Source organism: Entelurus aequoreus, linkage group LG05, assembly GCF_033978785.1.
Source record: "Entelurus aequoreus isolate RoL-2023_Sb linkage group LG05, RoL_Eaeq_v1.1, whole genome shotgun sequence".
NCBI lineage: Eukaryota > Metazoa > Chordata > Actinopteri > Syngnathiformes > Syngnathidae > Entelurus > Entelurus aequoreus.
In genome coordinates this window covers 79,201,798-79,226,797 of record NC_084735.1, presented here as the reverse complement: position 1 = coordinate 79,226,797, position 25,000 = coordinate 79,201,798, and the positions used below count along the sequence as shown (strand labels likewise).

The following is a 25,000-nucleotide window of genomic DNA, read 5'->3' as shown; positions in this document are numbered from 1 at the left end:
ATGACGCCGGCTGCTGCCAGCTCATTATTAAGAAAAAATTACCGACAGGAAGGCGAGAAACACTTTTTATTTCAACAGACTCTGGCACCGTACCTGTCGTCAAAACTCCAAAGACCGACTGCACAGTTGCACAATAAAAGCGCTGCTTCATCCTGCCTGCGCTAACAAAATAAGAGTCTCAGAAAGCTGGCGTGCACAAGCTAGCAAGCTACGGAGTTTGACGCCAATGTATTTCTTGTAAAGTGCATACAAAGGAGTACGGAAGCTGGACAAATAAGATGCCAAAAACCAACCACTTTCATGTGGTATAGGACAGAAAGGAGGACTTTTTTTCTCCTCCATTTGAAAATGTAGACGTTATCAGCACCATTGTCTGATTCCTATCAATGCAAGTCATCAGAATCAGGTAATACACCAACTTATATTCGTGTCTTCATGAAAGAAAGGAATCTATGTGTTAAACATGCTTGTATTATCTTTAAACACCTTTAACTTGTTAACAATATTAACTATATGTGCTAAACATGCTTGCATTATCTTTAAACACCTTTAACTTGTTAACAATATTAATTATATGTGTTAAACATGCTTGTATTATCTTTAAACACCTTTAACTTGTTAACAATATTAACTATATGTGTTAAACATGCTTGCATTATCTTTAAACACCTTTAACTTGTTAACAATATTAATTATATGTGTTAAACATGCTTGTATTATCTTTAAACACCTTTAACTTGTTAACAATATTAACTATATGTGTTAAACATGCTTGTATTATCTTTAAACACCTTTTTTGGGGCCTCTCCTTTTTATCCTATATATAAATGATTTTGTAAACTCCTCCGAAACTTTTAATATAATAATTTTTGCTGATGATACAAATTTGTTTACCTCACACAGGAGCCTCCACGATCTACAAGAAACGGTCAATTCAGAGCTTGTGAAAGTGGATTCCTGGTTCAAATGCAATAAGCTCTCACTTAATGTTAATAAAACAAATTTTATTCTATTTCATTCTAATAAAAACCGGACAAATACTGAGCACTGCCATATCAACATCAATGAGCAGGAAATACAGAGAGTGAACTCCACAAAATTCCTGGGGGTCATCATTGACGAATACCTCAATTTCAAATGTCACATTAGCCATCTGTTAAACAAATTATCTAAATATGTTGGCCTGTTCCTTCACCTTCGTCATTATCTTCCTCTTTATGCTCTACTTACCCTATATAAAACTCTCTTTGAACCACATCTAAACTACTGTAATGTCATCTGGTGTAACACCTTCCCTACCTACCTTCACAAATTAGAATCTATGCAAAAGAAAATCATACGGGCCCTATCATGGTCCAAGTTTAATGCCCCCACTCGACATCTATTTCATAAATATAATCTTTTAAGACTGACAGAATTCAATATTCATCAAAATGCTTGTTTAACCTATCAAGTCATCCACAGGCTGAATCCTAGGCTCTGTAGCTTGGTTCCTATCTATCATCCCCAGCATGCCCACAACACTCGTAACTTAGATCTGATATCAGGTAAACATCGTCTACTGGCTTGTACCGATCGAAGTGTTGTATGCAGGGGACCTAAGATTTGGAACCGGCTTAATGAGAGCCTTAAGATACGGTATCCATTCTCCAACTTCAAAAAGAAACTGAAAACTTACCTATTAACCACCTATCTCTAATGCCTCATGTGGGGTTGACTACTGTTGGGTTTTGCATGGTCGAATGAATGTATGTATGTATGTGTATGCGTGCTTTAGTACTATCATCTTGTGTTTATCCATAGCGTTGTTTTTTTTTTGTTGTTGTTTTTTTTGTTTGTTGTTTTTTTTTGTTTGTTGTTGTAGTGCTTGCTACCATTTTTCATCATGCCATATATAAGCTGTCCTCTGGTCCCCCTGTCAAAAGCTTCTTCTAGCTTATTTGGGGGACCCTTTCACTTACCAATATCTTTAAATGATATTCACTACTATTGCAATTGTTGTATGGTATTGTGAATAAAACTTGAAACTTGAAAACTTGAAACTTAACTTATTAACAATATTAACTATACACTACCGTTCAAAAGTTTGGGGTCAGCCAAACAATTTTGTGGAATAGCCTTCATTTCTAAGAACAAGAAAAGACTGTAGAGTTTCAGATGAAAGTTCTCCTTTTCTGGCCATTTTGAGCGTTTAATTGACCCCACAAATGTGATGCTCCAGAAACTCAATCTGCTCAAAGGAAGGTCAGTTTTGTAGCTTCTGTAACGAGCTAAACTGTTTTCAGATGTGTGAACATGATTGCACAAGGGTTTTCTAATCATCAATTAGCCTTCTGAGCCAATGAGCAAACACATTGTACCATTAGAACACTGGAGTGATAGTTGCTGGAAATGGGCCTCTATACACCTATGTAGATATTGCACCAAAAACCAGACATTTGCCGCTAGAATAGTCATTTACCACATTAGTAATGTATAGAGTGTATTTCTTTAAAGTTAAGACTAGTTTAAAGTTATCTTCATTGAAAAGTACAGTGCTTTTCCTTCAAAAATAAAGACATTTCAATGTGACCCCAACTTTTGAACGGTAGTGTATGTGTTAAACATGCTTGTATTATCATTAAACACCTTTAACTTGTTAACAATATTAACTATGTGTTAAACATGCTTGTATTATCTTTAAACACCTTTAACTTGTTAACAATATTAACTATGTATTAAACATGCTTGTATTATCATTAAACACCTTTAACTTGTTAATATTAACTATATGTGTTAAACATGCTTGTATTATCTTTAAACACCTTTAACTTGTTAACAATATTAACTATATGTGTTAATCATGCTTGTATTATCTTTAAACACCTTTAACTTGTTAACAATATTAACTATACGTGTTAAACATGCTTGTATTATCTTTAAACACCTTTAACTTATTAACAATATTAACTATACACTACTGTTCAAAAGTTTGGGGTCACCCAAACAATTTTGTGGAATAGCCTTCATTTCTAGGAACAAGAAAAGACTGTCGAGTTTCAGATGAAAGTTCTCTTTTTCTGGCCATTTTGAGCGTTTAATTGACCCCACAAATGTGATGCTCCAGAAACTCAATCTGCTCAAAGGAAGGTCAGTTTTGTAGCTTCTGTAACGAGCTAAACTGTTTTCAGATGTGTGAACATGATTGCACAAGGGTTTTCTAATCATCAATTAGCCTTCTGAGCCAATGAGCAAACACATTGTACCATTAGAACACTGGAGTGATAGTTGCTGGAAATGGGCCTCTATACACCTATGTAGAGATTGCACCAAAAACCAGACATTTGCAGCTAGAATAGTCATTTACCACATTAGCAATGTATAGAGTGTATTTCTTTAAAGTTAAGACTAGTTTAAAGTTATGTTCATTGAAAAGTACAGTGCTTTTCCTTCAAAAATAAGGACATTTCAATGTGACCCCAAACTTTTATGTGTTAAACATGCTTGTATTATCATTAAACACCTTTAACTTGTTAACAATATTAACTATGTGTTAAACATGCTTGTATAATCTTTAAACACATTTAACTTGTTAACAATATTAACTATATGTGTTAAACATGCTTGTATTATCATTAAACACCTTTAACTTGTTAACATTAACTATATGTGTTAAACATGCTTGTATTATCTTTAAACACCTTTAACTTGTTAACAATATTAACTATATGTGTTAAACATGCTTGCATTATCATTAAACAACTTTAACTTGTTAACAAAAACATATATTTCATAAATAAGTAAATATAAATTATATATATGAATGAGGTAGATCCCCACGACTTGATCAGTTGAAAAGTAGCTCGCCTGCAGAAAAAGTGTGGGCACCCCTGTTCTCGATATTATTTCACAGTAATGATATTTGACTTGAGTGAGAAGAATTGTTTTATTGAACTCATGTGACTGTGGACCAGGACTTGGTTTGTCTTTAGGATCCAGATGTTAGTGCGCATGCTCTATAGACCGGCATGTCTGAGTCCTGTCCCACTGTGACGGCCAGGCCTCCTCCGCTTCTCATTCAGAAGCTCCTGGATGCGTTTGTTGTGCGTCCGCTCCCGAAAGGAGCGCATCCGAGGCACGAAGTAGCTCCGCTGCCCCCTTGTGGCGTGGCTGTCCAATCCCACAATGCCGTAGGAAACCTCCCCCATAGAGTTGTTGTCCTTCTTTGGAGACTTCGCTAACATCGCAGAAGTTCGAGGTTTGAAGTCAGTCCAATGCGGTTTGAGGTCACCTTCTCCCGTGGTTCTGTCCGGTGATGATGTCGCAGTGATGACGTCGTCACGCCTTTGGGTGGTCTCACTGTGTGGTGCAACAGATGTCCAATTAAGCGGCCTCAGTGAACTTTGACCTTTGACATTTACCATATTTTTCATGCCAGGAGTCGTCGAAGTGACGACCGCAGCATCCTCGTAGGAAGAATAGTCTTCATAATCATCGTAATCGACGTAAATAAAGTCGGTGGTGTTGGTGGGCGGAGTTAGGGTTAAAGTGGCAGTGTTGGTGGGCGGAGTTAGGGCTAAAGTGGCAGTGTTGGTGGGCGGAGTTAGGGTTAAAGTGGCAGTGTTGGTGGGTGGAGTTAGGGCTAAAGTGGCAGTGTTGGTGGGCGGAGTTAGGGCTAAAGTGGCAGTGTTGGTGGGCGGAGTTAAGGGTAACGTGGCAGTGTTGGTGGGCGGAGTTTGGGTTAAAGCGGCAGTGTTGGTGGGCGGAGTTTGAGTTAAAGTGGCGGTTGTAGTGGCGCTGGTGGGGGAAGCATATGACGTCACTGTGGCGGACTTACTGAAAGACAAAAAAGGGGTGGAGTCACTGTGCACAATCACTTCAAAGCGCGCACACACACACACACACACACACACACACACGCGCACGCAAGAGGGAAATGGTCACCTGACGTTGCTGCTGCCGCTGAAGTTGCTGCACGACTTGCAGCACATTTGTCTGTAGGCGGAGTTGGAACAGTAGCGACTCAGCGACTCCATCCGACAGAACACAGATCGATCGCCGCGGCAACGCACACCTGGAGAAAGACCGGCTGCGATGAACCGAACGGGACGAGAGCACGGGAGAGCAGGCGCGGGAAGTGGGAGGAGTCTGCTTTACCGGAGATGTTCTTTGAGGGCGGGACGTTCGCGCTGGTCCTGGACAGCCATTGGACCATGAAGTTTTTCGGGTCAGCTGCAGAAGACGAACACAAATAGTCACTCGATCATCCGTCCGAATCCGCATCCAGCGGGTGACGTGCACACTCACACCCGCAAGGCGCCGCTCTGCAGTTGCGGCGGGTGATTGGCGGAACCAGGCTGCAGTTACCGGAAGAACCTTCCGGCTTCACGCAGGCCACCTGGCGCTCCTGCGTGCCGTTGCCACACGTGACGGAACACTGCAACGCAGATGCCGCGTCATTGCTTTGCGACATTCACGTCAGCTTTTACCCGCGTCTTACCGGCGTCCAGGCGCCCGCCCGCCACGCAGCAGGACACGCAAAGCGGTTGCACGGCTGCTTGGCGTCTGGCCGACGGTCCTCGCAGAACTCGCTGTTGACAGAGCGCCGCCGGCCCCCGTCGATCAGCTGCTGGCAACCCACCCAGCGACGCTGCCAGCCACTCTGTCCACAGGAGGCGCTGCAGGCCTCCCAATTTCCACTCACCCAGCTGCATAAGAGCAGGAAGTAGTAGAGGTGTGAATCTTTGGGAACCCAACGATTCGATCCGATTCTCGATTCAACCCAATTCTCCCAATGTATTATTTGATATAATAAGTACTGGGCTGCCTTTTGTCACCAATTCTGTTCATAACTTTTATGGACATCATTTCTAGTTGCAGTCAGGGCGTTGAGGGGATCCAGTTTGGTGGCTGCTTTTTGCAGATGATACCATGAATTGATTTACGTGGACTTAAACAAGTTGAAAAACGTATTCGGGTGTTACCATTTAGTGGTCAATTGTACGGAATATGTACTGTACTGTGCAATCTACTAATACAAGTTTCAATCAAATTCAATCAATCAATCAATGATGTAATCCTGATTGCTTCATCTGGGCAGGATCTTCAGCTCTCACCCGATCGGTTCGCACCTGAGTGTGAAGCGACTGGGATGAGAATCACCGCCTCCGAGTCTATGGTTCTCGCCCGAAAAAGGGTGGACTGCCATTTCTGACTTGGGGGGGGGGAGATCTTGCCCCAAGTGGAGGAGTTCAAGTACCTCGGAGTCTTGTTCAGAAGTGAGGGAAGAATGGATTGTGAGATCGACAGGTGGATCGGTGCGGTGTCTGCAGTCTACCATCGGTCCGTCATGGTGAAGAAGGAGCTGAGCCGGAAGGCGAAGCTCTCAATTTACTTGTCGATTTACGTTCCCATCCTCACCTATGGTCATGAGCTTTGGGTTATGACCAAACGGACAAGATCACGGGTACAAGCGGACAAAATTAGTTTCCTCCGTCGGGTGGCGGGGCTCTCCCTTAGAGATAGGGTGAGAAGCTCTGCCATTCGGGAGGAGCTCAAAGCAGCTCCTCCATATCAAGAGGAGCCAGATGAGGTGGTTCGGGCATCTGGTCAGGATGCCACCCGAACGCCTCCCTAGGGAGGTGTTTAGGGCACGTCCGACCGGTAGGAGGCCACGGGAAGGTCTGGACTTCTCTGCTTAGGCTGCTGCCCCCGTGACCTGACCTCTGATAAGCGGAAGAAGATGGATGGATATACACACATACATATATACAGGCCTTTGAAGGAAGCTAAAGGCTCCCTAAAACATCCTTAAACCCCTCTAAATAATTACCGTATTTTTCGTATTATAAATCGCAGTTTTTTTTCATAGTTTGGCCGGAGGTGCGATTTATACTCCGGAGCGACTTATGTGTGAAATTATTAACACATTACCGTAAAATATCAAATAATATTATTTATCTCATTCGCGTAAGAGACGAAGCAAATGGCAGCAATCGTCACTCACACGTCAACCAATAAGAATTCGGGCGGGGGAGGGTCATGGCAGAAGTGCATTGTGGGTCGTGGGATGCTAACTGCTATATGCTATATGCTACTGCCGTAGCTATTAAAATGGATCACATCAACATTGGCGGTAACTTATAAAAACTGAGAAGGACTGAACTAAAATGGCACCGAAAAGGACATCATATACTGCAGATTACAAGATGGACGTAGTGAAATATGCAGCAGAGAACGGCAATCGAGCAGCAGAAAGAAAGGACATACCAGAGGCGACACCGGGGAGGAAGACTTCATGGGATTTAGCGATCGGGAGTGACAGATTGTTTGGTAAACGTATAGCATGTTCTATATGTTATAGTTATTTGAATGACTCTTGCCATGATGTGTTGCGTTAACATACCAGGCACGTTCTTAGTTGGTTATTTATGCCTCATATAACGTACACTTATTCAGCCTGTTGTTCACTATTCTTTATTTATTTTAAATTGCCTTTCAAATGTCTATTCTAGGTGTTGGATTTTATCAAATAAATTTCCCCCAAAAATGCGATTTATACTCCAGTGCGACGTATATATGTTTTTTTCCTTCTTTATTGTGCATTTTCGGCCGGTGCGACTTATACTCCGGAGCGACGTATAGTCCGAAAAATACGGTAGGTGTTTTATTTTTTTAAAGTGAATTTGTTTTTGTTTTTTTAAAATAGTGCCGACAAATTCATTATCAAGTTGCGAGAATGTAACTTTTAATAATCGTACAACCTGTCATCATTCACATAAATATGATTGTAAATCCCTCAAGTTTCCCTTTACTTTGTAGTGTAAGGTAGAGATGAACTGATTCATGTAGATTATCATTAGTAGATAAGAATAAGAATATATCCTTCTAATAATATCATTATTAGGTAATAGGGTAAATGTGTTGTCTAATAATCGTATCTAGTAATAATCAGTATAATAATAATCACTATTATTATTGGTGCATCTACCTAGGTTTAAGCATCCTCTGTCTTTAAAAACTTTGATCAAGGTTCCTTGAATGCACTACAATTATGTGCTCTGAGATGCAAAAGTGAAACTTAAATATAAATTTGTCCACAAAAGCTGCTACTAATATATTTATAAAATGTTTACCTTTCTTCCTGGTTCCCAAATGCAGGCGCTATAAGGAATTAACCATGTTGCATTTTTTTGCACGGGGCTGTGGTTTGTGGTTCACATTTCTAATCTAATTAAAACAACCTTATTATTGAACTTAGATGGATTTTATCCTAACTTTTATGACATTTTACTTAATAACTGACAGATTTAAATAAAAGAAAAACAATCAAGTTCAGGCCATGATTATGTGGCCCTCCTAGAGGTTGTGGCCCTAAACAACCACCTGGAGTGGTAATGCGAGTTTGTGCGTGTGTGAAGTGTTAAATAAATAAATTTTCAATTTATGAATGTACAACTGTTTATTTTGTTGACGATTGACCGAAGAATAATAAACTTGAACTTACCGTGGCAAGCTGCACGGGTCAGTGTTACACATGCGGCTGATGGCTCTTGGATGGTTGATGTTCGAGCAGAAAGTTTTCGGGACCATCTTCCCGTCCGCCTTCCGTCTGCAGCCAAATCTTGTGTGCTGTTTCCCTGCCGATCAGAGGCGGCCGTTAACCGCAATCGCCGACTGTTGCCACGGCAGCCGGCTGGCGCCTTACCTCCTCCGCAGGTTTTGGAGCACTGAGACCACTTCTTGAGCGCCCACTCGTAGAAGAGGGTGTCCTCCTGCACCAGGTTGGACTCCAGCGAAGACCGCAGGTGGTCCTGGATGATGTACTTGTAGGACACGGTCACCTTGGCGTCGCCATGGGAACGCACCTGTTTACATGACAAAGCAGTCAGTCCCTGCAGGATTTCGCTGGCTTTTTTTATGTGATTGTTGTGGCCCAAAATGACGGAATTTTTAACAGTGGCAGAAAAAGTTCCGAAGCTTATTTTTTTCAATAACATCGAATCAAGTCGTGATTTTATACATTTGTTAATGTTTTAAGTGTTCCTTTTTAACCTCAAAACGCACAGGAATTCATCAAAAATTGGAAAACAAATACTATATTGATGTTTTACTCCTTTTATACCACACATACCTAAAAGTTGACTTTAGAGCTTGTTGTCAAATTACTGAACTGTTTTGATTTATCGTAACCAGTGTTGGGAAACACAGAGTTACACAATTAGGTTACTAACGTTACTAACACTGTTACTTTTACTAGTAAGGAATAATCTTATTAGTTTTATATATATTACAATGCCATTACCGATATGTTTGATGTAACGTGGCACGCTACTTTTAATGTGGTTGTACGTCAACAAAACAGCACCATAAGCACAAGTTCAATACAGGAAGTAACTTTTTACTAATGATAGCAACAAGCAGCACCACACTCCCATGAACTTGATATCAAATAGGAGGCAACATCACACAGCAAACAACACGCTTAAGTACATACACACACTACTACTATTGCTGCTACTACAAGGGAATAATGAACAAGTTCAATGCAGGAAGTAACTTTTTACTGAAGAAAGCAACAAGCAGCACCACACTAACATGAACTTGATATCAAATAGGAGGCAACATCACATAGCAAACAACACACATAAGCACATACACACACACACACACTACTATTGCTGCTACTACAAGTTAATAATGAACAAGTTCAATGCAGGAAGTAACTGTTTACTAATGATAGCAACAACCAGCACCATACTAACATGAACTTGATATCAAATAGGAGGCAACATCACACAGCAAACAACACACGTAAGTACATACACACACACTACTACTATTGCTGCTACTACAAGGGAATAATGAACAAGTTCAATGCAGGAAGGTATTTTTTACGAATGAAAGCAACAAGCAGCACCACACTAACATGAACTTGGTATCAAATAGGAGGCAACATCACATAGCAAACAACACACGTATGTACATGCACACTACTACTACTATTGCTGCTACTACAAGGGAATAATGAACAAGTTCAATGCAGGAAGTAACTTTTTACTAATGAAAACATCAGGGAGCACCACACTAACATGAACTTGATATCAAATAGGAGGCAACATCACACAGCAAACAACACACGTAAGTACATACACACACACTACTACTATTGCTGCTACTACAAGGGAATAATGAACAAGTTCAATACAGGAAGTAACTGTTTACTAATGAAAGCAACAAGCAGCACCACACTAACATGAACTTGATATCAAATAGGAGGCAACATCACACAGCAAACAACACACATAAGTACATACACACACACACTACTACTATTGCTGCTACTACAAGGGAATAATGAACAAGTTCAATGCAGGAAGTAACTTTTTACTAATGAAAACATCAGGGAGCACCACACTAACATGAACTTGATATCAAATAGGAGGCAACATCACACAGCAAACAACACACGTAAGTACATACACACACACTACTACTATTGCTGCTACTACAAGGGAATAATGAACAAGTTCAATACAAGAAGTAACTTTTTACTAATGAAAGCAACAACCAGCACCACACTAACATGAACTTGATATCAAATAGGAGGCAACATCACACAGCAAACAACACACGTAAGTACATACACACACACTACTACTATTGCTGCTACTACAAGGGAATAATGAACAAGTTCAATACAGGAAGTAACTTTTTACTAATGAAAGCAACAAGCAGCGCCACACTAACATGAACTTGATATCAAATAGGAGGCAACATCACACAGCAAACAACACACGTAAGTACATACACACACTACTACTACTATTGCTGCTACTACAAGGGAATAATGAACAAGTTCAATACAGGAAGTAACTTTTTACTGATGAAAGCAACAACCAGCACCACACTAACATGAACTTGATATCAAATAGGAGGCAACATCACACAGCAAACAACACACATAAGTACATACACACACACACTACTACTATTGCTGCTACTACAAGGGAATAATGAACAAGTTCAATGCAGGAAGGTATTTTTTACGAATGAAAGCAACAAGCAGCACCACACTAACATGAACTTGGTATCAAATAGGAGGCAACATCACACAGCAAACAAAACACGTAAGTACATACACACTACTACTACTGCTACTACAAGGGAATAATGAACAAGTTCAATGCAGGAAGTAACTTTTTACTAATGAAAGCAACAAGGAGCACCACACTAACATGAACTTGATATCACATAGGAGGCAACATCACACAGCAAACAAAACACGTAAGTACATACACACACACTAATACTATTGCTGCTACTACAAGTTAATAATGAACAAGTTCAATGCAGGAAGTAACTGTTTACTAATGAAAGCAACAACCAGCACCACACTAACATGAACTTGATATCAAATAGGAGGCAACATCACACAGCAAACAACACACATAAGTACATACACACACACACACACTACTACTATTGCTGCTACTACAAGTTAATAATGAACAAGTTCAATGCAGGAAGTAACTGTTTACTAATGAAAGCAACAACCAGCACCACACTAACATGAACTTGATATCAAATAGGAGGCAACATCACACAGCAAACAACACACATAAGCACATACACACACACACACTACTATTGCTGCTACTACAAGTTAATAATGAACAAGTTCAATGCAGGAAGTAACTGTTTACTAATGAAAGCAACAAGCAGCACCACACTAACATGAACTTGATATCAAATAGGAGGCAACATCACACAGCAAACAACACACATAAGTACATACACACACACTACTACTATTGCTGCTACTACAAGGGAATAATGAACAAGTTCAATGCAGGAAGTAACTTTTTACTAAAGAAAGCAACAACCAGCACCACACTAACATGAACTTGATATCAAATAGGAGGCAACATCACACAGCAAACAACACGCGTAAGTACATACACACACACTACTACTATTGCTGCTACTACAAGGGAATAATGAACAAGTTCAATACAGGAAGTAACTTTTTACTAATGAAAGCAACAAGGAGCACCACACTAACATGAACTTGATATCACATAGGAGGCAACATCACACAGCAAACAAAACACGCAAGTACATACACACACACTAATACTATTGCTGATACTACAAGTTAATAATGAACAAGTTAATAATGAACAAGTTCAATGCAGGAAGTAACTGTTTACTAATGAAAGCAACAAGGAGCACCACACTAACATGAACTTGATATCACATAGGAGGCAACATCACACAGCAAACAAAACACGCAAGTACATACACACACACTAATACTATTGCTGATACTACAAGTTAATAATGAACAAGTTAATAATGAACAAGTTCAATGCAGGAAGTAACTGTTTACTAATGAAAGCAACAAGTAGCACCACACTAACATGAACTTGATATCAAATAGGAGGCAACATCACACAGCAAACAACACACATAAGCACATACACACACACACACACTACTATTGCTGCTACTACAAGTTAATAATGAACAAGTTCAATGCAGGAAGTAACTGTTTACTAATGAAAGCAACAAGCAGCACCACACTAACATGAACTTGATATCAAATAGGAGGCAACATCACACAGCAAACAAAACACGTAAGTACATACACACTACTACTACTGCTACTACAAGGGAATAATGAACAAGTTCAATGCAGGAAGTAACTTTTTACTAAAGAAAGCAACAACCAGCACCACACTAACATGAACTTGATATCAAATAGGAGGCAACATCACACAGCAAACAACACGCGTAAGTACATACACACACACTACTACTATTGCTGCTACTTGAAGGGAATAATGAACAACAAATCAAAGAAGTGACAAGCCTGCAATCCCCACGATACCTTGTTGGTGGACAAGGAGACTACGAAGAAAATTAATTCTCTTTACTAACGAGCGCTAACACAATCCAGTGAAAAGATTCAAAAGAGCTGCCGTCACTGCAGCTGCTGAACTACTAAACACAAGTGAGCTCCTGCTGATGTCAAACGTCACTTGTCAACAGGCACCGCCTTTTAAAAGGCACATGCACTCTACTCTCATGAAACGTCTCTCCACTGCATATGCCAGATATATATATATATTTAGGTGACACAATAAATATTTCTCCTAGTGATTAAATATGTTTAATTACATGAACTGACCATGATTACAACCCCGTATTTCAACGGTCCCGTGGTCTTCACCACTTCCCGCTCCGCGCTGTGAGTGTACTCCCAGGCCAAGGCCTTCTCGACCAGCACACGGGACGCCGGGACATCGTCTTCGTCGTTCAGGAATAGGTGACCCGTCTCCTGGTTCTTCACCGCTACACAGGAGATATTTGTGATTGGCAGGTTACAGACGTGCGTGGAGGAAATGGCGCCCCGTTTACCCAGGACGTGGGGAGTCCTCCTGAACTCCTGCACCAGGAGGTGTCGTGCCCCTCGCGGAATCTCCAGGATCTTCAGGTAACCTAGGCGACGACAGCCAATCGGGATGATTAGCTGGTGCTGAAGGTGAACTTTGCCCCCGAGCACTCACCAGTTTTGTTTGCACTTCGGGTGAAATTTCCTTTAATTAGCCGACAGCTAGAGTTGTCTCCCCCGCAAACGCCGCATCGATCCTCCTGCTGGTCTGATGCGATCAGTCCGTCACAACCCACGTGCTGCCGCCAGCGGGGGCAAGGAGACAATGGGAAGGTGGTAGGAGACAAGGAGAGACACTGCCCCCTACTGGTGCTCACTAAAAGGACTGTGACCTAATCTATATTTAAATATACAACAGGGGTGTCCAAAGTGTGGCCCTGGGGGCCATTTGCGGCCTGCCGCTAATTCTTTAATAACCCGTGGCACATTATAAAAATACTATTATAAAATGTTAAAAAAGAGACAACATGAAAAAGTGGAATAATTGAGCAAAAAGGTGAAATTTAACAAGAAAAAGTTGCAATGTTGACGCTAATAACACAAAGCTGCCACGCTGGCAGCTTTTATTCTTTAAAGCTGTCACTGCCAAAAAAAAAACAAAAAATAACAAATCAAAGTCAATGTTATGAATTATTGATCTATTCAAGCCTATTCAACTATTCCACTTCGAAAAATTTTTTTTGGGGGAAATATTGCATATTTTGTGTTTGCCATTATAAACAGGGTTTTGACAAAAAGGTCATAAAACATTAAAAAATAATACATTTATGTAGATAAAATAGAAAATAATGTTATAACATATTTTTAACAATTTTATGAGTAGGGCCCTTTTGGATGCTCAAAAATTTCAGTGGGATTTTATTTAAGCTGTCATTACTCAAAAAATTATAATGAATTTAAATAGATGTTATAATGAATCACTGACTTATTTATTTAAGACTCCAATTACTTCACATCAAATATTCCACTTTGAAAATCTTTTTGGGGAAAAATATTGCATATTTTGTGTTTTTTGCTATTAAAAACAGGGTTTTAATAAAAAGGTCATAAAACAAAAAAAAATAATAATACATTTGTATCAACATAAAGTAAAGAAAAATGTATAACATATTTTTAACACTTTTGAGTGGGTTTCTTTTGGAATCACAAGAATTTCAGTGGGATTTTTTTTTAAATTGTCATTGCTCAAATTTTTTTATTGAATTTAAATAAATATTATTAATTACTGACGTATTTAAGGCTCCAATAACTCGACATCAAATACTCCATTTTGAAAATCTTTTTTGGGGAAAATACACTGTATTGCATATTTTGCGTTTTTGCCATAAAATATAAGGTTTTGACAAACAGGTCATAAAACAAACAAAAAACTTTATATCAATAGATATAAACTAAAACAAAAAAAAAGTATAACATTTTTAACACTTTTAGGAGTGTGGCCCTTTTGGATACCTAAGAACTTTTGTGGAATTTCTTTTTTTTTTAAACGGCCATTGCTCAAAAAATAATAATGAATTAAAATAAATGTTATAATTAATTGTTGACCTATTTAAGACTCCAATTACTTCACATCAAATATTCTATTTTGAAAATCTTTTTTGGGGAAAATATTGCATAGTTTGTGTTTTTGCCATAAAATACAAGGTTTTGACAAAAAGGTCATAAAACAAACAAAAAACTTTATATCAATAGATATAAACTAAAACAAAAAAAAAGTATAACATTTTTAACACTTTTAGGAGTGGGGGCCTTTTGGATACCTAAGAACTTTTGTGGGATTTCTTTTTTTTTTTTAAACGGTCATTGCTCAAAAAATAATAATGAATTAAAATAAAGGTTATAATTAATTGATGACCTATGTAAGAATCCAATTACTTCACATCAAATATTCTACTTTGAAAATCTTTTTTGGGGAAAATATTGCATAGTTTGTGTTTTTGCCATAAAATACAAGGTTTTGACAAAAAGGTCATAAAACAAACAAAAAAACTTTGTCATTCGATATAAAGTTTAAAAATATATGTATATTTATTACATATTTTAACACTTTTAGGAGTTGGGCCCTTTTGGATACCTAAGAACTTTTGTGGGATTTCTTTTTTTTTTAAAACTGTCACTGCCCAAAAAATAATAATGATTTAAAATAAATGTTATAATTAATTGTTGACCTATTTAAGACTCCAATTACTTCACATCAAATATTCTATTTTGAAGATCTTTTTTGGGGAAAATATTTCATAGTTTGTGTTTTTGCCATAAAATACAAGGTTTTGACAAAAAGGTCATAAAACAAACAAAAAAACGTTGTCATTCGATATAAAGTTTAAAAAATATATATATTTATTACATATTTTAACACTTTTAGGAGTGGGGCCCTTTTGGATACCTAAGAACTTTTGTGGGATTTCTTTTCTTTTTAAAACTGTCATTGCCCAAAAAATAATAATGATTTAAAATAAATGTTATAATTAATTGTTGACCTATTTAAGACTCCAATTACTTCACATCAAATATTCTATTTTGAAAATCCTTTTTGGGGAAAATATTGCATAGTTTGTGTTTTTACCATAAAATACAAGGTTTTGACAAAAAGGTCATAAAACAAACAAAAAAACGTTGTCATTCGATATAAAGTTTAAAAAAAAATATATTTATTACATATTTTAACACTTTTAGGAGTGGGGCCCTTTTGGATACCTAAGAACTTTTGTGGGATTCCTTTTTTTTTTTAAACTGTCATTGCCCAAAAAATAATAATGATTTAAAAAAAATGTTATAATTAATTGTTGACCTATTTAAGACTCCAATTACTTCACATCAAATATTCTATTTTGAAAATCTTTTTGGGGAAAATATTGCATAGTTTGTGTTTTTGCCATAAAATACAAGGTTTTGACAAAAAGGTCATAAAACAAACAAAAAAACTTTGTCATTCGATATAAAGTTTAAAAATATATATATATTTATTACATATTTTAACACTTTTAGGAATGGGGCCCTTTTGGATACCTAAGAACTTTTGTGGGATTCCTTTTTTTTTTAAAACTGTCATTGCCCAAAAAATAATAATGAATTAAAATAAATGTTATAATTAATTGTTGACCTATTTAAGAATCCAATTACTTCACATCAAATATTCTACTTTGAAAATCTTTTTTGGGGAAAATATTGCATAGTTTGTGTTTTTGCAATAAAATACAAGGTTTTGACAAAAAGGTCATAAAACAAACAAAAAAACTTTGTCATTCGATATAAAGTTTAAAAAATATATATATTTATTACATATTTTAACACTTTTAGGAGTGGGGCCCTTTTGGATACCTAAGAACTTTTGTGGGATTCCTTTTTTTTTTTAAAACTGTCATTGCCCAAAAAATAATAATGATTTAAAATAAATGTTATAATTAATTGTTGACCTATTTAAGACTCCAATTACTTCACATCAAATATTCTATTTTGAAAATCTTTTTGGGGAAAATATTGCATAGTTTGTGTTTTTGCCATAAAATACAAGGTTTTGACAAAAAGGTCATAAAACAAACAAAAAAACTTTGTCATTCGATATAAAGTTTAAAAAAAAATATATTTATTACATATTTTAACACTTTTGGGAGTGGGGCCCTTTTGGATACCTAAGAACTTTTGTGGGATTCCTTTTTTTTTAAAACTGTCATTGCCCAAAAAATAATAATGATTTAAAATAAATGTTATAATTAATTGTTGACCTATTTAAGACTCCAATTACTTCAAATCAAATATTCTACTTTGAAAATCTTTTTTGGGGAAAATATTGCAAGTTTGTGTTTTTGCAATAAAATACAAGGTTTTGACAAAAAGGTCATAAAACAAACAAAAAAACTTTGTCATTCGATATAAAGTTTAAAAAATATATATATTTATTACATATTTTAACACTTTTAGGAGTGGGGCCCTTTTGGATACCTAAGAACTTTTGTGGGATTTCTTTTTTTTTTTTAAACGGTCATTGCTCAAAAAATAATAATGAATTAAAAAAAATGTTATAATTAATTGTTGACCTATTTAAGAATCCAATTACTTCACATCAAATATTCTACTTTGAAAATCTTTTTTGGGGAAAATATTGCATAGTTTGTGTTTTTGCCATAAAATACAAGGTTTTGACAAAAAGGTCATAAAACAAACAAAAAAACTTTGTCATTCGATATAAAGTTTAAATATATATATATATTTATTACATATTTTAACACTTTTAGGAGTGGGGCCCTTTTGGATACCTAAGAACTTTTGTGGAATTTCTTTTTTTTTTTAAACTGTCATTGCCCAAAAAATAATAATGATTTAAAATAAATGTTATAATTAATTGTTGACCTATTTAAGAATCCAATTACTTCACATCAAATATTCTATTTTGAAAATCTTTTTTGGGGAAAATATTGCATAGTTTGTGTTTTTGCCATAAAATACAAGGTTTTGACAAAAAGGTCATAAAACAAACAAAAAAACTTTGTCATTCAATATAAAGTTTAAAAAATATATATATTTATTACATATTTTAACACTTTTAGGAGTGGGGCCCTTTTGGATACCTAAGAACTTTTGTGGGATTTCTTTTTTTTAAAAACTGTCATTGCCCAAAAAATAATAATTAATTAAAAAAAATGTTATAATTAATTGTTGACCTATTTAAGACTCCAATTACTTCACATCAAATATTCTATTTTGAAAATCTTTTCAGGGAAAATATTGCATAGTTTGTGTTTTTGCAATAAAATACAAGGTTTTGACAAAAAGGTCATAAACCAAACAAAAAAACTTTGTCATTCGATATAAAGTTTAAAAATATATATATATTTATTACATATTTTAACACTTTTAGGAGTGGGGCCCTTTTGGATACCTAAGAACTTTTGTGGGATTTCTTTTTTTTTTAAACGGCCATTGCTCAAAAAATAATAATGAATTAAAAAAATGTTATAATTAATTGTTGACCTATTTAAGAATCCAATTACTTCACATCAAATATTCTACTTTGAAAATCTTTTTTGGGGAAAATATTGCATGGTTTGTGTTTTTTCCATAAAATACAAGGTTTTGACAAAAAGGTCATAAAACAAACAAAAAAACTTTGTCATTCGATATAAAGTTTAAAAAATATATATATTTATTACATATTTTAACACTTTTAGGAGTGGGGCCCTTTTGGATACCTAAGAACTTTTGTGGGATTCCTTTTTTTTTTAAAACTGTCATTGCCCAAAAAATAATAATGATTTAAAATAAATGTTATAATTAATTGTTGACCTATTTAAGAGTCCAATTACTTCACATCAAATATTCTACTTTGAAAATCCTTTTTGGGGAAAATATTGCATACTTTGTGTTTTTGCCATGAAAATAGGGTTTTGACAAAAAGGTCATAAAACAAACAAAAAAACGTTGTCATTCGATATAAAGTTTAAAAAAATATATATTTATTACATATTTTAACACTTTTAGGAGTGGGGCCCTTTTGGATACCTAAGAACTTTTGTGGGATTTCTTTTCTTTTTAAAACTGTCATTGCCCAAAAAATAATAATGATTTAAAATAAATGTTATAATTAATTGTTGACCTATTTAAGACTCCAATTACTTCACATCAAATATTCTATTTTGAAAATCCTTTTGGGGAAAATATTGCATACTTTGTGTTTTTGCCATGAAAATAGGGTTTTGACAAAAAGGAATAAAACATGATAACAAAAAAAAATATATATATTTTTTATCGCCAGCTAGACCTGAAGTTGATCTTGAGAAAAAAAAAAAAGTAGTATTTGACCTATTTTTTTATTTATTTTTTGACTAAGACCCTTCCGGGTCCTCGGGACTAAGCTTGAGGAGAGGCCTGGAAATAAAAAAAATTATACATAACGTATTGGTTTTGAAAATGAAAAATATCCAAATGGCCGCCGCATGCTTTGATTTTTCAGTGTGCGGCCCTCAGTGGAAAAAGTTTGGACACCCCTGATATAAAAGTAGTAGAACGATAAACACCTCACACTCTCCTCGCACACACACGCTGTAGGCGTCGTTGTACGAGCACAGTGTCCCGTCATGCACCCTTCTCTTCATGGAAACAACCGCTCTCGTCTCGTTGGACTGGCAGAAGAGACGACACCGCTCGTCAGCTGCGAAAAGATGATAGCATGAGAGGCTGAGCATTCTGGAATGTTCCACAAGTTGCATTGCTGATGGAATGGAATGGATTGCCAAATTCCTGAGCGATGAGATTAGCACGCGCACACACACACACACACACACACACACACACACACACACACACACACACACACACACACACACACACACACACACACACACACACACACACACACACACACACACACACAGCATCGGCTTTGTTGGTGTGTTTAGTTACGGTCGGCGTGTTCGATGGGCAGCCAGTGATGTTTTTGTCCGTCGTGTTCCAAAAAGTCATCCCAAACGTGACACTGCTCCCCCCTGAAAGACACCAGGCGCCATGCAAGTCATCCAGCCGTCTTGTCCGCCTAAGCGTGGGCGTCATCACCAGACCTGAAGTCCGTCAGTGGCGGACACTGTTCGTCCCGGTTGCACAGCAGGAACTCGTAACTGTTTCCGGAACAGGTGCGACCCCCGTTGCCTGGACTGAGAACAGAAACAGTTTGTCTCTTATTGCGTTCTACGACATCAACGCCAAGCACTCACGGTGGGTTGTCACAGATCCTTGTCCGAATCCGTACACCGCCCCCGCAGGTTCTGGAGCAGCTGCTGTAAGAGCTCCACGATCCCCATTCACCATCTTGCCTCAGGAGGTCGGGGGTCAAGACGATGCAGAGGCCTCTGTAGCAGTGCTGAAAAAGACCGCGTTACCTTTTTAGACGGGGGCAAGTTACGTCATTCTGAGCATTTCTGTGCCCCACCCTCCCTCTGATTACACCGGATCCTCACCTTCCCTTGTCCGCACGGGGTCCCGTCCAGAGGTGGACCCTTCTTGGATCTGCAGAAGAAAGGATTGTTGTCGTCGCTGCACCACAGCTGCTGGCAAGGCTGCAAGTTGGGATACTGACGGGAACAGGAAAGACAACAGTGTGGTTGAGATGAGGGTGTTCCTAATGAAGAGACCAGCCCAGCAGGCACAAGACATTAAAACAACGTTGAGAACTTGTTGAATTAGGTCCTGACTAGGGTTGTACGGTATACCGGTATTAGTATAGTACCGCGATACTGATGAATCATATTCGGTACTATACCGCCTCTGAAAAGTACGGGTCCGCCGCCCCGTCGTCGTCGTCAAGTCGTGTCATTGCTGGTTTACGAGCAGAGGAGCATGTTCGGCAGCGCACAATCACGGAGTACTTACAAGCAGACACAGTGTGTAGACAGAAAAATGAGAACGGACGCATTTTGGTCTAAAAACTAATGATAAAGGTGAAGTTACAACACTGAAACGCCCTCAGGAAGAGGTGCTTTAAGACACGGCTAGCTAGCTAGCAGCTAAAGTCCAGTTTTAGCTACTTCTAAATCACTAATCCTCGCCTCCATCCATCCATCCATTTTCTACCGCTTATTCCCTTCGGGGTCGCGGGGGGCGCTGGAGCCTATCTCAGCTACAATCGGGCGGAAGGCGGGGTACACCCTGGACAAGTCGCCACCTCATCGCAAGGCCAACACAGATAGACAGACAACATTCACACTCACATTCACACACTAGGGCCAATTTTAGTGTTGCCAATCAACTTATCCCCAGGTGCATGTCTTTGGAGGTGGGAGGAAGCCGGAGTACCCGGAGAGAACCCACGCAGTCACGGGGAGAACATGCAAACTCCACACAGAAAGATCCAGAGCCCGGAATTGAACCCCAGACTACTCAGCACCTTCGTATTGTGAGGCAGACGCACTAACCCCTCTGCCACCGTGCTGCCCCATCCTCGCCTCCATGGCGACAAATAAAGTAAGTTTCTTACAAGTATCATCCCTGCAGGACGAGGAATAGCTAAGCATGCTTCACTACACACCGGTGGTAGATCTACATCTAACATCCACTGTAATGATACCAAGTACAGGAGCGTATCTAGTCGATACTACTATGATTACATCGATATTTTTTAGCATCACAAAGTCTTCTTTCGGTTTTTTTAAAGTTTATATTATGTTTATAAACTCAGGAAATATGTCCCTGGACACATGAGGACTTTGAATATGACCAATGTATGATCCTGTAACTACTTGGTATCGGATTGATACCCAAATTTATGGTATCATCCCAAAACTAATGTAAAGCATCCAAACAACAGAAGAATAAGTGATTATTACATTATAACAGAAGTGTAGAGAGAACATGTTAAAAGAGAACATAAGCAGATATTAACCGTAAATGAACAAGTACATTAATGACTCATTTTCTACCACTTGTCCTAAATAATTTTGCCTTATGTTACTGCATATGTCAGCAGCTAAATTGGGAGCTTTTGTTTGCTTACTTAATACTAAAAGACAATGTGGGGGGCGTGGCAAGACAAGTTGTCTTGTATGTTCACTATTTTATTTAAGGACAAACTTGCAATAAGAAACATATTTGGGGCAGTATAGCTCGGTTGGTAGAGTGGCCGTGCCAGCAACTTGAGGGTTGCAAGTTTGATCCCCACTTCCGCCATCCTAGTCACTGCCGTTGTGTCCTTGGGCAAGACACTTTACCCACCTGCTCCCAGTGCTACCCACACTGGTTTAAATGTAACTTAGATATATTGGGTTTCACTATGTAAAGCGCTTTGAGTCACTAGAGAAAAAGCGCTATATAAATATAATTCACTTCATATGTTTAAAGTAGGGATGTCCGATAATATCGGCCTGCCGATATTATCGGCCGATAAATGCGTTAAAATGTAATATCGGAAATTATCGGTATCGGTTTTTTTTATTATCTGTATCGTTTTTTAAAATTTTTAAATTTTTTTTTTTTTTTTTATTAAATCAACATAAAAAACACAAGATACACTTACAATTAGTGCACCAACCCAAAAAACCTCCCTCCCCCCATTTCTTTCTGTTATCAATATTCTGGTTCCTACATTATATATCAATATATATCAATACAGTCTGCAAGGGATACAGTCCGTAAGCACACATGATTGTGCGTGCTGCTGCTCCACTAATAGTACTAACCTTTAACAGTTAATTTAACTAATTTTCATTAATTACTAGTTTCTATGTAACTGTTTTTATATTGTTTTACTTTCTTTTTCATTCAAGAAAATGTTTTTAATTTAGTTATTTTATTATTATTTTTAAAAAGTACCTTATCTTCACCATACATGGTTGTCCAAATTAGGCATAATAATGTGTTAATTCCACGACTGCATATATCGGTTGATATCGGTATCGGTTGATATCGGTATCGGTAATTAAAGAGTTGGACAATATCGGAATATCGGATATCGGCAAAAAGCCATTATCGGACATCCCTAGTTTAAAGTACTGTAAGATTTGTTTTTAAAATAAAGCCAATAATGCAATTTTTTGCGGTCCCCTCTACTTATGAAAAAGTATCGAAAAGTACCGAAAAGTATCAAAATACAGTTTGGTACCGGTACCAAAATATTGGTATCGGGACAACACTAGTCCTGACGTTGAGCAACACAAACATAACGTTGAAACAACATGCTTTTTGACTACGTTTAATCAATGTTGGGTTCTGACATCGATTTGACCATTGAATTTTGGTCATTTCCCAATCAATATTCTACAACACAAATACAATGTTGAAACAACATACTTTTTGAAAACGTTCATTCAATGTCAGTTTGTGACGTTGATTTGACCATTGAAATATGGTCATTTCCCGACCAAAAACGTCGGACATAAACTTTGTCTCAATTTACAAATACAACTATTTTGCAACGTTACATTGTTTCAATGTCTTGTGCCTGCTGGGAGGGAGCAGTCAATAGATTTTACGGTAAAAAAAAGACTGGCAGCTCGGTTTCTCTCAGCAAGAATTTTATCGTAAAAATAAAAGTGGTACCCTTTTTACATTCACAGTAACGCACCGTAAAAACAACAGCTGTAGGTTTTACGATGAAAAATAAAAAGCTGAAAGCTCAGTCGCAAGAATTTAACTGTAAATTTAGTTGCCATAATTTTGCCATAAAAATAACAGTGTACCGTTTTTCCATTTACGGTAATGCAATGTAAATGGAAAATCGTCCGTGTATTTTATGGTTAATAAAAAACCTGGCAGCTCAGTTGCAAGAATTTCGCCGTAAAAATCAGTCGCCAGAGTTTTACTGTAAAAACATAAGTGGTACCGTTCTTCCATAGTTAAGGGTGTTCCTAATAAAGGGACCAGTGTGCATTTGAAAAAAAAAAAAAGTCAGTAAATTCTACGTTAAGACAAAAAACAGGAAGTTCAGTTGCCAGATTCTTACTGTAAAAATAAAGTTGAACTCTGCCCCTTTCATTTTTATGATAAAATTCTGACGACTGAGCTGCCAGTTTTTTTTCTTACCATAAAATCTACGGTCCTTTTTACAGTGCATTATTGTAAATGTAAAAACCATACCATTTATTTTTACTGTCAAATTTAGAGCAAAATCTATGGTTGTTTTTCCAGTTCACAGTAAAAACATTTACAGTAAAAAAAAAATTGCAGCTCACTCTACAGAAATGTACAATAAAAATAACAGTGGTACCCTTATTACATTTACAGTAATGCATTGAAAAACAACGGTGGATTTTATTGTAAGTAAAATATCCTGAAGCTCAGTTGCCAGAATTTTATTGTATAAATAAAAATGGCACCATTTTTCCATTACATTAATGCACTGTAAAAATCGTAGAATTCACAGTAACAAAATGGCAGGTCAGTCTACAGCAATGTTTTTCAACCACTGCGCCGTGGCACACTAGTGTGCCGTGAGATACCGTCAGGTGTGCCGTGGGAGATTATCTAATTTCACTTATCTGGGTTAAAAATATTTTTTGCAAACCAGTAATTATAGTCTGCAAATGATGTGTTGTTGTTGAGTGTCTGTACTGTCCAGAGCTCGGCAGAGTAACCGTTGCTTTGTAGATGTCGGAAACAGCGGGAGACACCAAGCAGGTAAAAAGGTAACTAATGCTTAAACCAAAAATAAACAAAAGGTGAGTGCCCCTAAGAAAAGGCATTGAAGCTTAGGGAATGCTATGCAGAACGAAACTAAAACTGAACTGGCTGCAAAATAAACAAAAACAGAATGCTGGACGACAGCAAAGACTTACTGTGGAGCAAAGACGACATCCACAATGTACATCCGAACATGACATGACAATCAACAATGTCCCCACAAAGAAGGATAAAAACAACTGAAATATTCTTGATCGCTAAAACAAAGTAGATGTGGGAAAATATCGCTCAAAGGAAGACATGAAACTGCTACAGGAAAATACCAAAAAAAAGAGAAAACGCCACCAAAATAGGAGCGCAAGACAAGAACTAAAACACTACACACAGACTCAAGATAAGTCAGGGTGTGATTTGACAGGTGGTGACAGTACACCTACTTTGAGACAAGAGCTTTATTGATGC

At 37.5% G+C, this 25,000-nt stretch overlaps 1 protein-coding gene across 1 annotated transcript in view; it reads right to left on the bottom strand.

The window, feature by feature from the left end:
* Window positions 1–3,892: 3,892 nt before the first annotated feature.
* The window catches only part of LOC133651083 (A disintegrin and metalloproteinase with thrombospondin motifs 2-like), a 34,907-nt gene continuing 13,799 nt past the window's right edge, over window positions 3,893–25,000 (bottom strand). Inside the window, exons 11-25 of the mRNA XM_062049012.1 lie at window positions 20,386–20,499; window positions 20,143–20,288; window positions 19,990–20,082; window positions 19,835–19,917; window positions 19,450–19,583; window positions 13,551–13,674; window positions 13,402–13,482; window positions 13,172–13,335; window positions 8,687–8,846; window positions 8,486–8,618; window positions 5,480–5,687; window positions 5,287–5,416; window positions 5,137–5,211; window positions 4,924–5,053; window positions 3,893–4,815 (exon numbers count right to left, since the gene is read on the bottom strand). Of these exons, the coding sequence (XP_061904996.1) occupies window positions 3,996–4,815; window positions 4,924–5,053; window positions 5,137–5,211; window positions 5,287–5,416; window positions 5,480–5,687; window positions 8,486–8,618; window positions 8,687–8,846; window positions 13,172–13,335; window positions 13,402–13,482; window positions 13,551–13,674; window positions 19,450–19,583; window positions 19,835–19,917; window positions 19,990–20,082; window positions 20,143–20,288; window positions 20,386–20,499 (2,595 nt within the window). The 3' untranslated portion in view covers window positions 3,893–3,995. The remainder of the gene's footprint in view (window positions 4,816–4,923; window positions 5,054–5,136; window positions 5,212–5,286; window positions 5,417–5,479; window positions 5,688–8,485; window positions 8,619–8,686; window positions 8,847–13,171; window positions 13,336–13,401; window positions 13,483–13,550; window positions 13,675–19,449; window positions 19,584–19,834; window positions 19,918–19,989; window positions 20,083–20,142; window positions 20,289–20,385; window positions 20,500–25,000) is intronic.